This window comes from Colossoma macropomum, unplaced genomic scaffold, assembly GCF_904425465.1.
Source record: "Colossoma macropomum unplaced genomic scaffold, Colossoma_macropomum, whole genome shotgun sequence".
Taxonomy (NCBI): Eukaryota; Metazoa; Chordata; class Actinopteri; order Characiformes; family Serrasalmidae; genus Colossoma; species Colossoma macropomum.
The window spans coordinates 26,607,405-26,623,877 of NW_023494791.1; the positions used below are offsets into that span (position 1 = coordinate 26,607,405).

At 38.4% G+C, this 16,473-nt stretch overlaps 1 protein-coding gene across 1 annotated transcript; it reads right to left on the reverse strand.

Moving 5' to 3' along the window:
• Positions 1-7,649: 7,649 nt before the first annotated feature.
• Positions 7,650-15,890, reverse strand: erlin1 (ER lipid raft associated 1). Its single transcript, XM_036574689.1, has 12 exons — positions 15,777-15,890; positions 14,605-14,739; positions 14,360-14,441; positions 13,302-13,348; positions 13,081-13,142; positions 12,867-12,992; positions 12,606-12,679; positions 11,862-11,920; positions 10,635-10,726; positions 10,441-10,530; positions 10,277-10,356; positions 7,650-10,110 (listed from the first exon to the last, which is right to left on the reverse strand). Exons 2-12 carry the CDS (start codon positions 14,715-14,717, stop codon positions 9,892-9,894), a joined length of 1,044 nt encoding a protein of 347 aa, XP_036430582.1. The 5' UTR covers positions 14,718-14,739; positions 15,777-15,890; the 3' UTR covers positions 7,650-9,891.
• Positions 15,891-16,473: the final 583 nt, after the last annotated feature.

Consider the following 16,473-nt stretch of genomic DNA (forward strand, 5'->3'; position numbering starts at 1 on the left):
TGACATTAATACGTAAAGATGTATGAAGTGGTCCGAAAAACTCCCACAAAATCAGACCCAACACCTCCGATTATTTCAGGCTTTACAAGGCGACTCACAGCAGCACACTATATGTGAGCATGTCTTTTTCTCCTGACTCAATAATGCTACTTCTTTCAATTTTAGCAAGAATATCTTGCATATTGCAGCTTAAACATCTAAATTTTGCTACCACTGGTGCGGACAGTTTAATCTAAATTAATGACATGTCCGTGCTGTCAAAAGAATTAGGACTTGAACTCAGTGACCTTCAGTGTACCAGCAGAATCACAATGTGCCTAATTTGTGCTTAAATGCTTAAAACACGTTGTCTGTTTGGATTTTTGTGCTTTTGTGTTGTTCTGTAGCTTAATATTTTTAAGGTAATGTTGTTTAGCAGCAGATCGTTTCAAATAAACAATAAGTTAACAGTGTAGACACATGCTGAGAATCTGTACATAATCTAAATAATAGATCTAAAAGCTTTATTTAGCCATGCATATATTTGACCTGATAGTCTTATTTACCTTAATCTTATATCTCATTATATGGGAAGTCCTTGACATTTAGTTATTGTCTAGGTGTTTATTTTATTTTGCTTTTAATTATTATTTTAGAATTAAATTTTATTCAGATCTAAAAATTATATTAACTGAGAACCTTGAAGTCAGATTCAACTGCAGAAGAAGGTAAAAACTGGAAAAACTGCAGCATTTGCCATTTTGCCATGCTTGTGGTCACAGTTTAACCGACTACAGATGTCAGAGAAAGTTGGAGACTTAAAAGAAACCAAAGGGTTTTTTTCTGACCCACAGCAGGGTAACTGACTATCAGCTGCAGTTCTTACAAATGCAATCAGTCCCACTGTTTCCCAGCCAGCTGTGCTGTATAAAACTGTTGTGCTCCTGGAGATGTTTCTTAAAACTTTGTCATCAATTCCTTCAATAATTCCTTCAGGTAATCAAGGACTTCTGAAGGCAATAATTAGAAGGATCTGGTGGTGTGGATTAGGGTTGGAGTTAAAGTCTGTAGGAGGGTAGATCTCCAGGAGCAGGGCTGTCCTATAGCAGCAGTGACCAGATCTAATGCAATTGCCTACTATAACATAATCTTCATATGTTTGATCACCCACTGTTTGCTGTGGTGTCTTTGATGCATATAAAGAGCAATGCCCAATTCATTAGTAGTTGGTGATGTAAATAACTTGCAGCATAAATGACACTATTACACCCACATCCGCACTAGCTCATTTGGCAAGTTCCCCTGGAAATGACACCAATGTGTTTAAGTGAAAGATCCGTCAGACTGTTACCAGTTAAAATATGCGTGTGTTTCTATTTTTCATATAGCGCTTATTCAGTCTAATGTCGACCCTCTGCTGAAACCTCAGAGAAAACATCAGTCTCAGCTCAGTTCTTTAAGCTGGTGGTGAGACAGCAGGCTGGGGGGAGCCAGCAGCTGGGTAATTTGGGCATCTGGTTGATCCGGGAGTGGTAAAGGCCACTGACTCACTGCCTCAAGCATGCTTCAGTTCCTTTGCTGCTCGGCTAAGCAAACATGAGCCCAGGAAACAGGATGTCAGTATGGCTGCTATTCTTGCAGTATGTTACATGTGATTTGTTCATGCTAGCTTTACACTTTGCATATTACAATATATGAAAATATGTGATTCTCCCATTATGGTATATCTTTTGACATATAATACTGTTCTGTGCTCCTTTCTGTTAGGCTGAAGATACTAAGGTTCTAAAAAGTGGGATGTCAGTATGGACAGTTAACATGCATTACATGCGCTTTGCTCATAATAACTTACAAGAATACATTATGTGGAATGTTATTCTCACAGTTAGTCCTGTTATAATACTCCTTTTGGCATAACACTGTCCTTCGCTTATTAGCCTGAAGACGATATAACACAAAGCTGGAAAAAAAGCAAAAATGAAGCAGGGCAGAGTGAACTAATGCAAATGACTCACAGTGCAGAAGGCTATAAAAGAAAAATGGCATTGCTATCACTTCCGAATGACTAATTGTGAGCTGATGATATACAAACCGAAACACAGACTTCAGAGAATTATTAGGGTGGGGTGTCAGAGTCATTCATGAGTGTTTATTGACAGCAGAAGCTTGAGAAGAACATCACGCCAAGCCAGGGAGTGTGATGGGATTAGTGATGGAATGGAATGATAATCAAATTCTGTCTTGACAATACTCTTCTTCTGCCTGTCCGAAATAATTGCTGGTTCCCTGAAATGATGTTGGTAGAAATGAGGAAAGAGTTAAAGGGCCTATATCCTCATTTTTCTTGTTTTGGGTTTTTTTCCGCTGAGGTCCACTTATGACATATATGTGGTTTTATGAGGCGAAACATTCATGACACATTTTTACATGACCATTTTCCAACCTCAATTCATCCCTTAATATTAAACAGGCTGTTTTTGTTACTATGCCTTTAAGGCTGATATATGCAACTGACCTGTTTTCTGATTGGCTGCCCTATATTGTGGCTCATTCAAAGAGCAGTCCATACTGACGCATTCCCTATACCCTCAGAATCAAAGGGCAGGACAAAACTGCTTTAGGCTGAATAGGTGGATATATGTAAAAGCACTGTTTTTTGTGACATCACAAAAACAATGAATTCAAAACTGGCTGTTTTTGCAGCTTAGTTTCCATATATGTACTAAAGAGTGAGTGTTAATATACTAAATGAAACTCTTTTATGTGAGAAAGAAAGAAAAATGTATTTTCTCATTATATTGGCCCTTTAAAATTTGACTGATTCAGTTGCCTGTGAGTTCATATGAAAAGGATAGCCTTGATCGCTCCCCGGAGCCATCTGTTTCTTTTCAGTGCGGGAAGACAAAGAGCAATTAAGGTATGACTATGCTGTCTGAAACTTTGTTTTATTTTATGCTCTCTCAGTGACTCCCATAAGATTAATGACTAAGGAACATTAGGCATAATAGGAAACATCTGATAATTACTGTGTGAATAAGGTAAGGTTAAAATCTACACATTAGTGTCCTGCACATTAAAAGTCTACATATTAGCATTCTGCGTGTTAAAGTTCTACATGGTAGCATTTCCAGTCAGCAAATGATGAGACTTTCCCAGCATGCTCTCACCTACTTTCTCCATACACTAATGAAACACAGAAAAGCAGAAGACAAGGAACCACAACACAGTGGGGGTTCAAACAATGGTCTGGACATGTTTATGTATTTGTGTATGTGCTGTGAGTAACACTGGGCTATAAATCCTCAGATCACTACTCATGTCAGCATTAATCTTTTTTCGCCATGTTTTACTGAAGGGGTCAGAGAGGCAGACCTACTGCATTGTAAAAGTTGCAGTAGTGCTTAAGAAATGACACAGAGTGTAGGGTAAACACATCTGCTAAATCACTACTAATGAGTTTTACATGCCTTTACTGATCAGTGCACGTTTACACATCTACTTTACAGTTGTATTTCCAGGTTCCAGTTAGTGTAGCGGCCAGAGCCGTCCATGTGGTGAGCTCTGGCTGTAATGGAATCTGCAGAGACGCTGTCTGCTCACAGCAAAGATGCCCTGTCTGTCTCTCTAAAAGACGCATCCTTTCCACTCCCTAGGGACCAATAAACTATTCTTGTCCAGACACACGTTTGGTGGACAACTCCTTCATAAATCAAAGGTTATTTTTGAAAACTGACTGCTTTTGATTTTTGCTTAATGCATGATAATTTGGTGCATTAAAGTCTCATATCATGGAGAATTTGTTTAATGAATTTATTTTTTTAAATAAAAAAGTTTGTAAGTATGTAATACTAAAGTTTTAAAACGTGTCATTCACTCTCCAGGCCAAATGTTCCATACATGGGAACTATGCTGCAAAACCAGCCCATTCTGAATTCATTGTATTTGTGATGTAACAAAAATAATGCATTTAAATATATTCACCTATTCAGTCAAACACAGCTTGCTCACCCACACTGAAGCATAAGGAGTGTTTCAGCCCAAACTGCTTTTTGAATGAAGCACAATACATAACAGCCAATCAGAACACATATTACTTACATATAACACTCAAAGGCACAGTAACCAAAACAACTTTTTTAATTTTAAGGCAGGAGCCATCCGATCTGGTCTTGGAGGCTCTCAGTTCAGCACAGTTTGGTGATTTCCCTACTCTAACATACCTGATTCAAGTCATTGGTGAATGGCCAGGTTTATTTGGTGTGTTCAAGCAGGAAAATCCCTAAATTATGCTGCACTCCGGCCCTCCGGGATGACTTGAGTGATTGAGGTTGCATGTGTAAACATAATTTAAAAATATATAAACCCATATGACTGTCAAAAATGGACCACCAGGAAAAAAAATAAATTAATGCAAGAAACATATCCCAAACATTTATGCTGGGAGAGTTTAGCTCAGTGAATTCTGTCTGATCATTATTCTGAGCAGTTGGATGGTCACAAGTAGTCACTTGACTGGTATTTAAAGCTGATGACATCGAAGAGAAAAAATGTAGAATTTACAAAGACTAAAGGATTACCTCACAGCCCACAGCCTAACTAACAGACCTCCAAAGTTGCTATCAGTGCAGTGTTATCAGAAAAAGATATCTGTGGAGATATCCACAGAAACCCAAGAACCCCAAGAAGACTTCACACACCCCCTCTCGCCCAAGACAGAGCTGCTGTATGAGTAAGTGTGTGATAAGCTATAAAATGGCAACTCTTCCTCCCTTACAAGACCATATAAAGCAGATGGAATGTGAAGACAAGCTTTCTACAAAGCATCTTTGTACTAGTAGTGATGACACACTTGCTAGCCTGCATGCTGAGTCAAAATAAAGTCATTCGCTAAACCTCAAAGCTAACAGTGCCTTTGTATTTTCAGTATAAACTGTTTTAAGAAACTGAAAGCCATATAAACCAGACTTATTAAACAACATTCCCATTTATGTTTCTTTAACATAAAGTAAAATTACTTCATTTGGTAATTTGAGGCTGTAAATAGTCGAGCATTACAACACTCTCTAGTGAGGGATGAGAAATGCTAACAGTGCTATGTGCAACAACATAATTCATGTTTTATTCCTAGCTCTGGGGTATGAGGTTCAGAAATCCCCTTGGACTGTAGTGCTAACACTGTCCCGGCTGAGAGAGGGCAGGCTTGGTGTATATCATGTCCTTCCAGACAGAGTGCATCTACCCCATGACTCCCTGCTGGACTGCTAGCACACCACTCCGGGGGGATGGGAGCAGGCTGATGGGCCATGCTAAACACAGGACGCAATTGTTTTGTCCTCCACCAGAAATTCTTAAATTTGATCATGAGAACGGCTGTGTCTCAGAGACCATAGCAAAGAGCTGGACATGACCCATCCTGACGTGGCAGTAGGCTGGGCACAGCCCTGTTTGCAGTCAGGAAGAGGAAAGAAAAGGAAATCAGTCCTGGCTGCAGGCCTGGTTCAGTGAGGGCGCAAAAACATGTACTTCAGCCTCAGCTTGAATTTTGGCACCCTCAGTTGACCTTTGAGAAAAATGTACTTAAACCGCCCTGCGATTCAGTCTACAGAATGTTGTAGGAGCGTAGGGTGGCTCTAACGTAGGATGAAAGCTGTTTTTTGATTGTTGCAAACAGAGTCTTTTGTGCTGCAGTTAGCAGCATCTGTGGTTAGCATACTGGATGACTGCTAATACTTGGAAAATCAAGCGAAGCATGGTGATAATGCTCTGGAGCCAGACCTGCCTGGACCTTGTTTGTTCTTGTCAAGATGAACTTTCAGTTGGGCAGATGAGAGGAGATTTCTGAGGCAGTTTGAAGTGTAAGATTTAGAGGCAAAGCACATGTAAGATTTAATAAGTAGTGGGGATCTTCAGCGTCCTCCATTGTTGTTGACAAAATAGACATAATAGATATCTTGTGAGCAAAACGCAGAGCGTCCACCCTTTCCCATTTGGACTGTGTCCTCGTGGTGGTGTTTTCTTGTTTCCCTTTTTTCTGTCATTCATCACATTTCAAAACTTGGACTTAAAGACCCATTTCGAGTTGAACTGGACCAGCCATGATAAACGTTTGTTATTGTTGCTCATTAGATGCTCATATTCAATTTATGAATAATGAAATGAAACAAAAAATGTGAAAATCTAATGTTCTAGTTCTCTAAAAGTCTACATGTAGTAGGTCTAGACGGTCTTTAAATCACAGAAAGAAAAATTGGCCCAGAACCCTGAACCGAGTAAAAGTTAGTGAGCAATACATCCTGTATTGTCACTAGGGAGTCATTACAACTGTATTGTCAGGCAAATATGAGGTTCTTCAATCTGATCAGCAAAGTTCCTGCTGATAACAATATACAAATGGACATGACATTTTTTATGAAGTAAGTCCTGATAGTATCAGCAGGCCTTGACACAAACATAACATGAATGGACGTGGTCAGCTCTCTGTCTCTGTGGGTGGAACTACGTCCTGCAGATTTCCTATGAACGGTAAGGGAAGTGGTGGCACATCCAGGAAGCAGGACAGCAGCACACGTGTCCTGGGGAGGAGCTTTTTGCTGAATCATTAACTACATCACTTCCAGTTTTAAGATTAGTAATTTAAGATGGATAAACTCACTAGACATATGACACCATATATGCAGATACATGACTCAAATCTTTCTCTAATTAGAGAGAGAGAGAGAATATTTAGCATATGCTGATCTTTCTCTTATTGTGACAGGTTCAGCAACAGTTTAGATTCATGCAGCATGTTAGTTTCCCCATTAACAAGTATTTTAAGTCAGAATCTGTATGAACACAGTAAGCTGAAAGGAAAAGACTTTTTACTTAGCTGAGTTACTAGGTTGCTGCCTGAGAAACGAGGTGGACATTTAAAATAAGGGAATCCAGTTAGAGAAAATGTCACTGTCAAGATGAACTTTGAACGTCACTGTGTCCCAGGCCAGTTAGAGAAAATGGTCACGTTGAGTGACCATTTCCTTTCTTTGTCCTTCTTAATCCCATGAACTACCAGTTAAGTACAACACTGAAAAGTCAAAGATTCATTCATTACACTGGGATAAAATCCTTGGCATTTCCTGTCTTTAGACAAATAACTTGGCTGAAGCATTTCAAGTTCATTTCCAAAGCAAACATGGATATGTGGGTCAGAAGAACAAGCATTACTTTTTTGCAGTGCTGTCAAGAGTGCTCAGGTTCCTTTTTTTCACAGCTGCTGTAAGTAACTTTCATGAGTTACATACGTATGTAAATATTACCTACTGGAAAAAGATGGCTAAAAGAGGATAAAACAGTACATTTAATAAGAGCTATGCTAATTCATATATTTTACACTAACTTTTCCATTGTTACTCAATCAAATTGTATTACGAATAAAAATGAAACATTGTCATTTTATGTCCACTATGCAGATAGATAGAAAGATAGAAGATAGATAGATAGATAGATAGATAGATAGATAGATAGATAGATAGATAGAGGCAGCAGTTAACATAGAAAATAAATATTTGTTAAAGCATACTCATAAATTTTACACAATCAAAAATAAGAACATTAAATAGAAGTTAACAGCTACTAATATTATAGTTAACAACTATTACCTTTCATACAGTTCCCATAAACACAAACACCCATTATTAGTGGTATCAAAATAAGTTTATTTTACAGAACTGAACTTTGTCAAAATGTTACAAATTTTGCATATAAATGTTGAGAAATTAAGAGTTCAAATTATGCATATGTATAAAAGTAACATTCACAGAGTTGCTTCATTCCCTCTATTCTATGCACCTGAAATCATATCTGCCTCTAGAAAAGTTTCAAAAGCTCATTTAATCAATTATTAAACTGTTCAATCTCAGAAGCTTGGAATTTTTCATTGATTAAACAACCTATGTGATCACTTAATGCATGGTTGTCTGTCTTTTTCCTCTAATCATTTAAGAGAATTTAACTTTAAAAATCAGAAGGGGGAAAAAATAGTTAATGTTAGAGAGCAGGAGAGGAAACCAAATCAGTCATACACACTTTTGTAAATGTGCTCGGAGTGGTTGGATCAATGCTCACGTCTTCAATTTAGCGCAAAAAGACAGAGAAGACAATGTTTAATTCAATAGAAATGTGTAAAAAAAAAAATTACAATCTGAATGTGGTCAGAGGCTTGATGAATCGATCACAATAGCAGACCCTTTTCAACTTAACACAGGGAGGTGAATTACCTAAAAAGCACTGCAGCATTACAGTAATTCAAAAAAGGAGACAAATGTTAACTCCCTCAAACAGCTAAAATTAAGGAGGTTGCAGTGCTTTGGAAAAGAGTTAGCACCTATTGTCATACATTACATACACACTTTTTGTTTCATTCAATGCACTGGAACTAAACCTACATCTAATCCGGTCAAGGCAAGCCTATCCATTACCCAGTGTTCTTTGTCCTTGAGGCTCAATCAGCATTCTTCCTCCATAGTCTCTAAGTGAGTAAAGAACATAAGTCGAGAGCGCCCCCTAGTGGTGACAGCCTAGTGAAATTAATAGAATAATACCATCAACAGAGGTGATAATTTTCCCTCTCATTCATTATTAAAAGCCCCAATAATTTCATTAAGTGATGTAAATGTAATGAAATAAGGACATATAAATAGCTTTCCAGTGTACTATTCTTGTAGTTGTGCTGCTTAATCTTGCCTTATATTGTTAATTCCATAGCCCTTCATTTGGTAGTTTCCTTTTTGTATGTACATCAGCCCTTATTTAGATTAAATTCCCTTTGTACGCTCCCTTCACGCTAATGGAGTCGATCTGGACATGCTGTAAAGGCAGACTGCCCATTTCAGTCCTAAAACAAAATTAGCCAGTACATATTTGGCCTAAGTTACAGCAGGAAATGACATTTTAGATACTCAAGCCCTGCTGTTACCACCAAATTAAATCAAACAAAACGCAAGCCTCATAACCAAACCCACCATAAACATCACAGACAACTCAACTATCACCCACAATTCAGTTTCTACATGGACAAAACGAACTACTGCACTAATACCCACTATAACTAATTTGTGGATTATCGGTTTTACACAGCTTAAAACATAAGCATGAAATCAACAGGTTTCATTTTTAAAGACTGGACAAATTAAACATGGACAGATTATGTGCTTTTGAAACAAATCATTAAAGAGTAACACCAACTGGTTCAAAATGTGTTTTGTTTGGCCTGTATTCAATAAAACCTTCATCAAAAAGGGCCCCTAACGTAAGAATAGTATTGTAGATGAAATGGGGCTTTGCATTAAGACCTCAGTGCTACACTTACATTATGAAATGGAGATTAGCTAACTTTGGCAACAAAATCACTCTCTCGTGGCTGCATAATCCACTGCCCTGTTTCAATGTCTCAATTAGTGTGAAGCCTTATAATTCCAGTTATGAAAAACACAAAAGTTCAAGATCATCTCTGAATTTTCACATATATATCAATATGCATGTAACACAAATCAGAAAAAGAACAAGCAAGCAAACATGGGAAATGGAAACGCATGCTATGTGAGTCATGGGACATTTTAGGGCATACAGCTGTGGACTTGGTAAATTTCATCTTGTCTTGTAAATCCCAGCAACATCATTAATCCATTAGCAAGTTTTGTAAATCTCAGTCACATCCTACGATTCTGTGCCTTTTTTCCCAGACCACTGGCAGTTGGGAGTAAAACACAGCCTCTCATGTTCAGTGTCCTCCATTGGATGACTCACTACACAGTTATTAAGCACCCAGCACCCTCTGCAGCCCAGACAGAAAAGGATCTATGCCAGCATGCCACACAAGCGCTCCCAGCCCCAAAGAGATAGACAGACAGAGACGGGGGAGACGACCTGGGCACCTCAGTGGCCCTCTTTTTCTGTTCTGGATGCAGCCACTTTCTTGGCCTTGTCTGGCCTGGTTAAGAATTCCAGCTGCTCAGATGAGTCAGCCCCCTTCACTGGGGCAGAGGCACTGTTGTCTACAAACATGTTGGGGATGTCCTGTCCAAAGTAGATCTTGCTGTTGGCTGCTATGGCCTGATATTTCATGAGCTCCAGATACTCCGGGGTCAGCTTAAGCTAAAAGAGCAAGAAAATAAGACTCTGATTTATCAATTCAATAAAAGCCGGTTTCACAGCAAGCCTGGCAATTTTTTACTTCTTAACGTTCATGTTCTACCAACAAATGCATTCCAGAATGACACACTTTTTCCCCTCATATGAATTCTGAAGAGAAATGCTTTACCCTGTTGGATTCAGCAAACTTTGCAGCTGTATAGAACTCGGCATCCGCTTTGGCTTTTTCTCTGGCCATGAAAGCAGCGTCTGTTATGGACAGTCGAGTATGTCAATATTTATCTGCTTTATCAGAACAGAATTAATCAAATTTATGTGCCTTGTTAATCACACCTTCTATTTCCGATATCTTCTTCTCCGTCTCCTTTTCCATTACTCTCTGCTTAAACTGGATCTCAGCTACTTGAGCAATCTTTTCAGCCTCTGAGATGAAAACATACAACAGAAATGAAAGACAGTCAAACCCTTATCTTAAGATGAATATGTTATATGATAAAAGGCATAATATCACAGGTGCCTTTCCCCACCAATGATGGCCTTCTTTCTCTCAGTCTCTGCCTCCTTCTCCACAACTTTCTGGGTCTGAGCTGTGATGAGCAGTCTGGTCTTTTCAGCTTCCCTGCATTAAGAGACAGACGCTTAATTTGTGTTACACCAAGCAGATTTTCACTAATGGACACATCTGGGACAATGTTTACAGTACAAAGAATTGTACCAAAATGTTGTAAAATTACACGCAAGAGGCATCATGGTTACTTGTAAGAGGCATCACAACAAATATTTGCTGTCATATCAGAACCTTTAATTTTTTCCCCCCAAAATGTGAGAACATCTACTACCCTTTACATTGTATGAACATTTCATGATGAAATAAAAAATAAATTTCATGATAAAACCTTGTTATATCAACTTCTGTTAAAAGTTTTGGTACAATAGCAATTCAATACAGAATAATTATTAGTGATGCACCGAAATGAAAATGCTTGGCCCAGGCCAGAATTAAAAAGACACAGGGCCTAAAATTAAGAAAGCTGATAATAAATAGAACAGTTTACATAAAATTAACTTAATTACAGTATGTAGGCTAGAATAAGTGACTACAAAATTAAACGTTCTCAACAACAAAATGGCTGGTCCTCCAAGGTAAAAAATTCCCTTTTTTGTTATACTCTGCACTTTGGCACTGTCTTTTGTAACTTTTTGGTTATTTTGACTGTGGCTACAGACAGTGTTGCTGTGCTAGCAGGGACTTTACTTTCTGTTTCTGTTGTTTTGCTGTATTCTGCATATCAAGCAGGAAGTTGTGTTTCAAGTGAAATCGAATATGTAGTTAAGACGTTTTTTGGATGTTGTACTCCCTCTTTATACTTTGCATGCACCGTGATTACAAATAAATCACTTGTCTAATGTCCTTTATAGAAACTATAAACTGTCAATCTGCTGCCGCTCAAACTGAACACAGCACAGGAGAAGAGACAAAGAAACAGTGTTTTTAAACACCTTTTCTCATTACCATTGTCTGTAAAGTCTGTAGATTTCAACACTTTATTGTAAGGTTATTTAGCCTTTGTTTTGTAGTTTAGAATGTTCAGCTTTCTTTCCTCTTTTTCCACCTGAAATTTTTTGGTGTCCAAAATTTCAGTGCATCCCTAAATTATCAGCATTATTTTGCCACATCAGAGAACTTAAAACTAAGGTTACTGCAGGACAACTAGCACCTTGCACACTTCATTTACAAAGATAAATGTACTCACATCAGTTCAAAGTTTCTCCTGATTGCTTCAGGGATTTTAGGCTTGGTGACACGGACAGCCTGCAAAGACCGGACAGCGAACATCAAACTCAATTGGACACTTCAAGATCACTCTGACCTCTGATGCACAGGGTGAACTGGGCTTTCCTTGGGTTCTGACAAACTGCTTGACAGCTTCAGCTACCAGGCCAGAAAACTAGAGACACCATGATTCACAAAGGAACTGCTGTGCTCTGGACTGTGGGCAAGCGTTCTCAACATTATTCCTAAACACTTGTTCATCTGCCTTGAAATGATTCCACTAAAGAGATAATGTAAACACAAAAAGTATGATTTCTTACTAGTTTGTCTGCACTTTAACCCCAGCAGTCACTGTGCTATTTGAAGAGCAGGAGCACAAGTACAAATCAATAAAAAATAGTTTCTATCCAAACACTGTTGGAGCTCTCTGTACCTCACATAATAGTAAAGATTCTGTATAAAGACTGATAATATGAAGGTATACTGAGTTTCTTAGTGAGATATCCTAAAGTGAACTCTAAGGTATCAGATCCACCCATGTTTTACAATAAGACCAAGCCAAAATGATTAAATCTGTCAGTGCCTATTGACTGGTCCCCGCCCACAGGAGCAAAGAGACACACAATAGTACTGTGAAGACTATCCAGGGCTCTTTGTATTTCAGGCTGAAAACAACACAAATTACAAAGGAACCAAGAGTGTTGAAAATGTTCCAAAATCTCACCTGAATAGTAAGACCAGGGGCCATGGAATTCAGATCCTTCTGCAAAGCAGTCTTGAGGTTCTCATCAATTATGTCTGTGACAAGAGATTATAAACATGAGGCTGTAATTCATCTGACATTCAGCTGCAACAAAAGTGCAATGAACTCAAGGCACATAGTTGGCCTGAGACACACAAAACATGGCCTACACTGTTGTTCCATGTAAACATTTAGCCAGACAGTACTCAGCAGGATAAACTGTTTGACATTACTGCTACTTACCAAACAACTCAATATAGACCTCCTGTAGTGTGTGAACACTACAGAACTGGTTCAGCTCATGGTGGATTTTGTTGAATATTAGTGTCTTGTCATAATCTGCAGTGTAGTTCCTCACAATGTCCACCACTGAAAAGAACCGGGGAAAGATAATGATTAGACGTTTTAAACTGACTGCACCCATTTCACTCAATCTGTGTTTTATCAGTATCCTTACCTGCCGATGGCACCAGCATATTGACCACCTCAATTCTATCAAAATAAATCATGACACCTCCACTGGAGAAAAAAAAAGAAAATCATTAAAGATCCTCATAATATCATACCAGGTGATTTCACTAATACATCAAGAACATTATACAAGTATATGCTATATTATAAAGATCACACCGTGTTTAACAATTATACCTCTCAAACTCTCAATGGTTAAAAGTTTACCTTGTTCCACAAGGCACATTTTTTATTTCATCCGTTTGCATTGTTGTCTGTAACAGAGAGGAAATGATTAGGAAGGAGTATTAAAAAAAAGTCATGTTTGCAAACCTCAAATGACCAACCGCAGACTCAGTTTATGATAATTACTCAGCCATGTGGAGAAATGATATAAGTGAATGAAATATGCCAACAGCTTTCACAAAAAACACTTCATAGTGACCTAGCGGTTCTGAACCTGACTGAAATCTGTGGTTCGGCAGCAAATGGATCTCCTTACAGTGCGTGTGATGTGAACCACTTTTTTTTTATTGTCTCACTGACAGAGAGGGCTGCTCTGTGTTCAATCACACAGCGCGCAGGCTACAAAGGCTGCTGCACAGCATTGCCCATTTCAAACAGTAGATTATAACTGCTGCTAAATATGCCTGAGCTATAAGATACTAACCACTGTTAAATGTGCTCAAGCCAAGTATGACATTCCAAGCAGACCAGAGCGCAATTACAATGGATAACTGGACTTCTCAAGCAACAGAGAGTCACAGCACAGTACATGACTAATGCATGGGAACTTAAAAAACTAGTTCTTCAGACACAATCCATTTATGAAGCACATGTGAGGGAGTATTTGGCCAATATGCTGAATAAGGCTATTGCTGAATGGAAACTCAAATGGCAAAATATCACTACTAGTGCCACAAATAATAATAATAATAATAATAATAATGCAAGAAATATTGTTAATGCAGTACATATGGCTGGATTTTCACCTCATGGCAACAGTTTTTTTGGAACACAAAAACTTTTAAAAGTTATTTCTTTCTTGTTCTGAAAATATTTCTAGTTTGTGTTTGGCACATCGTACACTAAATTTATGTTTAATAAATGAAAATCTGAAGTTTAAATGTTGATTAAGCTGAACGACCACACAACCTGAATCATAGCCCAGAAACCAAGGACTGAACAGACTGTGAAAGGGCTGAACTCTTACACTTCTCCACCAACTAATGTAACATATTTGTTTATATGGTCATACTGAGATGCATTCAAAGAAAATAGCTTACCTGCACTGATCTGTAGGTAGTGATAAAAGGCAGCATGATGTGATAGCCCGGGCCATTTGGAGCGGTCAACAAAGCCCCACCTCTGGAAAAAAAAAAACAATGAAGCTCAATTTTGTGTTTCAAAATATGTTTTACATCTTGAGTTACAGTTACAGACCAAACGTACATATATGCTGAGAAAGTCGTATACAGAGCAGATTGTTCCAGTAATTAAAAATACATCAAAACAAACCTTTGGTACTTACCTGTAGTAAACAGCTAAATGACCTTCTTCTATCTTGTGTATAGAAGAGTGAAGCATAATAGCCATCACACCAGCGATCGCAGCAACCACTGCCCCGACATGCGCCATCGTCATCCTTCACCCAGCAACTCACCTGCTGCAAAATAAACCAGATTAACAAAATTATTCCTTACTAACTCAATACAGACCTCTGGTTCAGTTCATGATGGCCTTTTCTAAGAGTACTGTCTCATCATGTCCACCACAAAGTACTATTTTAATATCTAACATAACCTCATGTTCGTCATTTTCATTTAGTAAAGAAGCATGATCACTGATAATTTTAGAGAAATAAAGATTCATTTATAAAATTCTATTAGGTTAAAAGGAAAAAAGGTAGGTTGTGACTGACTCACTGCAAACATGCACCTGTGCAGTCAGTCAGCATGTACAGAAAACATTTACAGAAGCCTGTTGGTCATGTCTAGCCCAACTTTAGCTGATCTCGCGAGTGAATGTTAAACCACATTTATTTAAAAAGCGTGCATACACAACCCTAACCTCTCCTAACTAGTCTGTATGTTTGGTCCAGAGTGAGATGGCATGTCCTACACTCCTCTCACGGAGTCTATAAGGACATGCAAGCAATGCTATTTTTGGTCGTCGAATATCACACAGCCTGCTGGCCAGTTGGGCTTTTTTTCGCTGTGACAAATGGAGTAACGTTAAAAGAAGCTCGAACGTCTAGTTAGCTGGCCAGCTAAGGGTTAGCCAACTGGGACGGTTTCTAACGTACTTCCTGATTGTGTATTCAAATCGAGTTGTACATTAGCTACCATTATCATCAGGCGCTCTGTATTACATGGGAGTGTCGTCGCTCTGATAACTAACACTACGGTCACGGACCTGCTAAATATCTTATCTAACCATAAAACAGAAACTCACAGAGGTTGCTTAATCTTTATACAGCTAGCATGCTATATCACTAGCTAACGCTCGACTCACACTCAGGAAGCTAAGCTAGCTAGCTAACCAGCTAAAACTAGACGAAGATGAATGGTAACCCAGCGTTAGTGGCTAGCAGCTCTAGCCGCTGGCTAACCGAATCTGCAATGTAAACGGACTATGAATGAAATTAAACGATTTCCATGAAGCAGCACCCGACAGAGAAACAGCTTCAGGGTGTAGGTTTACCTGTCATTCGTTAGTCAGAGAACGCTGTGGTCTGTCATTTCACTTTTCACTGGATGAGTAACGTTACCGGAGTCATGCCCCCCAAAGCCGCTCCCACCGCGCGAGCTACAGCGTCACCAGCTCGGGCGGGGGCTTCGGCTGGAAACAGCGGCATCAACCGCCAAATTAAAAGTGCCAATTCGTGCCGCTAGAATACTAAAAAAATAATTTTATAAAGGAAGAATAAACAAAGTGTGAAGCACCTAAAATCAGCATCTATGTTCTGCAAAAGTGCAAAGAGATCGTCCTGACTCATTAGGATAATGAGTTAATGTTAATGTTATTTTACTTTGTTATTTATGTGCGGATGTATGTGTAGTCTTTTTATTTGAATTGGTTTAATGTAAATTTGTATGGTTCATTCTTCCAAAATGTAATTGGGACTGTACATTTATCCCTGTTTTTTAAAATAAAAAAGACTGTCTTTTTATTCTAATGTTCTAACTTAGTTCAGTTTGTATGAATGCTTTACATGCAGTATTGCCAAAACAAGACAATGAAATAGTGCTATATTATCAAACGCACACGTCTTGTTTTAGTGAATGAAATATACTTATATTTCAATGCAAAAAGTGTGGTTCAGGCTACAGTTATTTGGAGTAACGAAAACCTGCAGTTCCAAAAGTCTACACATTATATACAAACAGTATAGTCTTTA

Excerpts from the sequence above, each read along its gene's own strand:
- erlin1 (XM_036574689.1), bottom strand. The coding sequence starts at position 14,717 with ATGACGATGGCGCATGTCGGGGCAGTGGTTGCTGCGATCGCTGGTGTG. Across the intron at positions 13,349-14,359 it reads CTACCTACAGATCAGTGCAG|ACAACAATGCAAACGGATGA; the intron begins GTAAGCTATTTT and ends TCTCTGTTACAG. Across the intron at positions 13,143-13,301 it reads AATGTGCCTTGTGGAACAAG|TGGAGGTGTCATGATTTATT; the intron begins GTAAACTTTTAA and ends TTTTTTCTCCAG.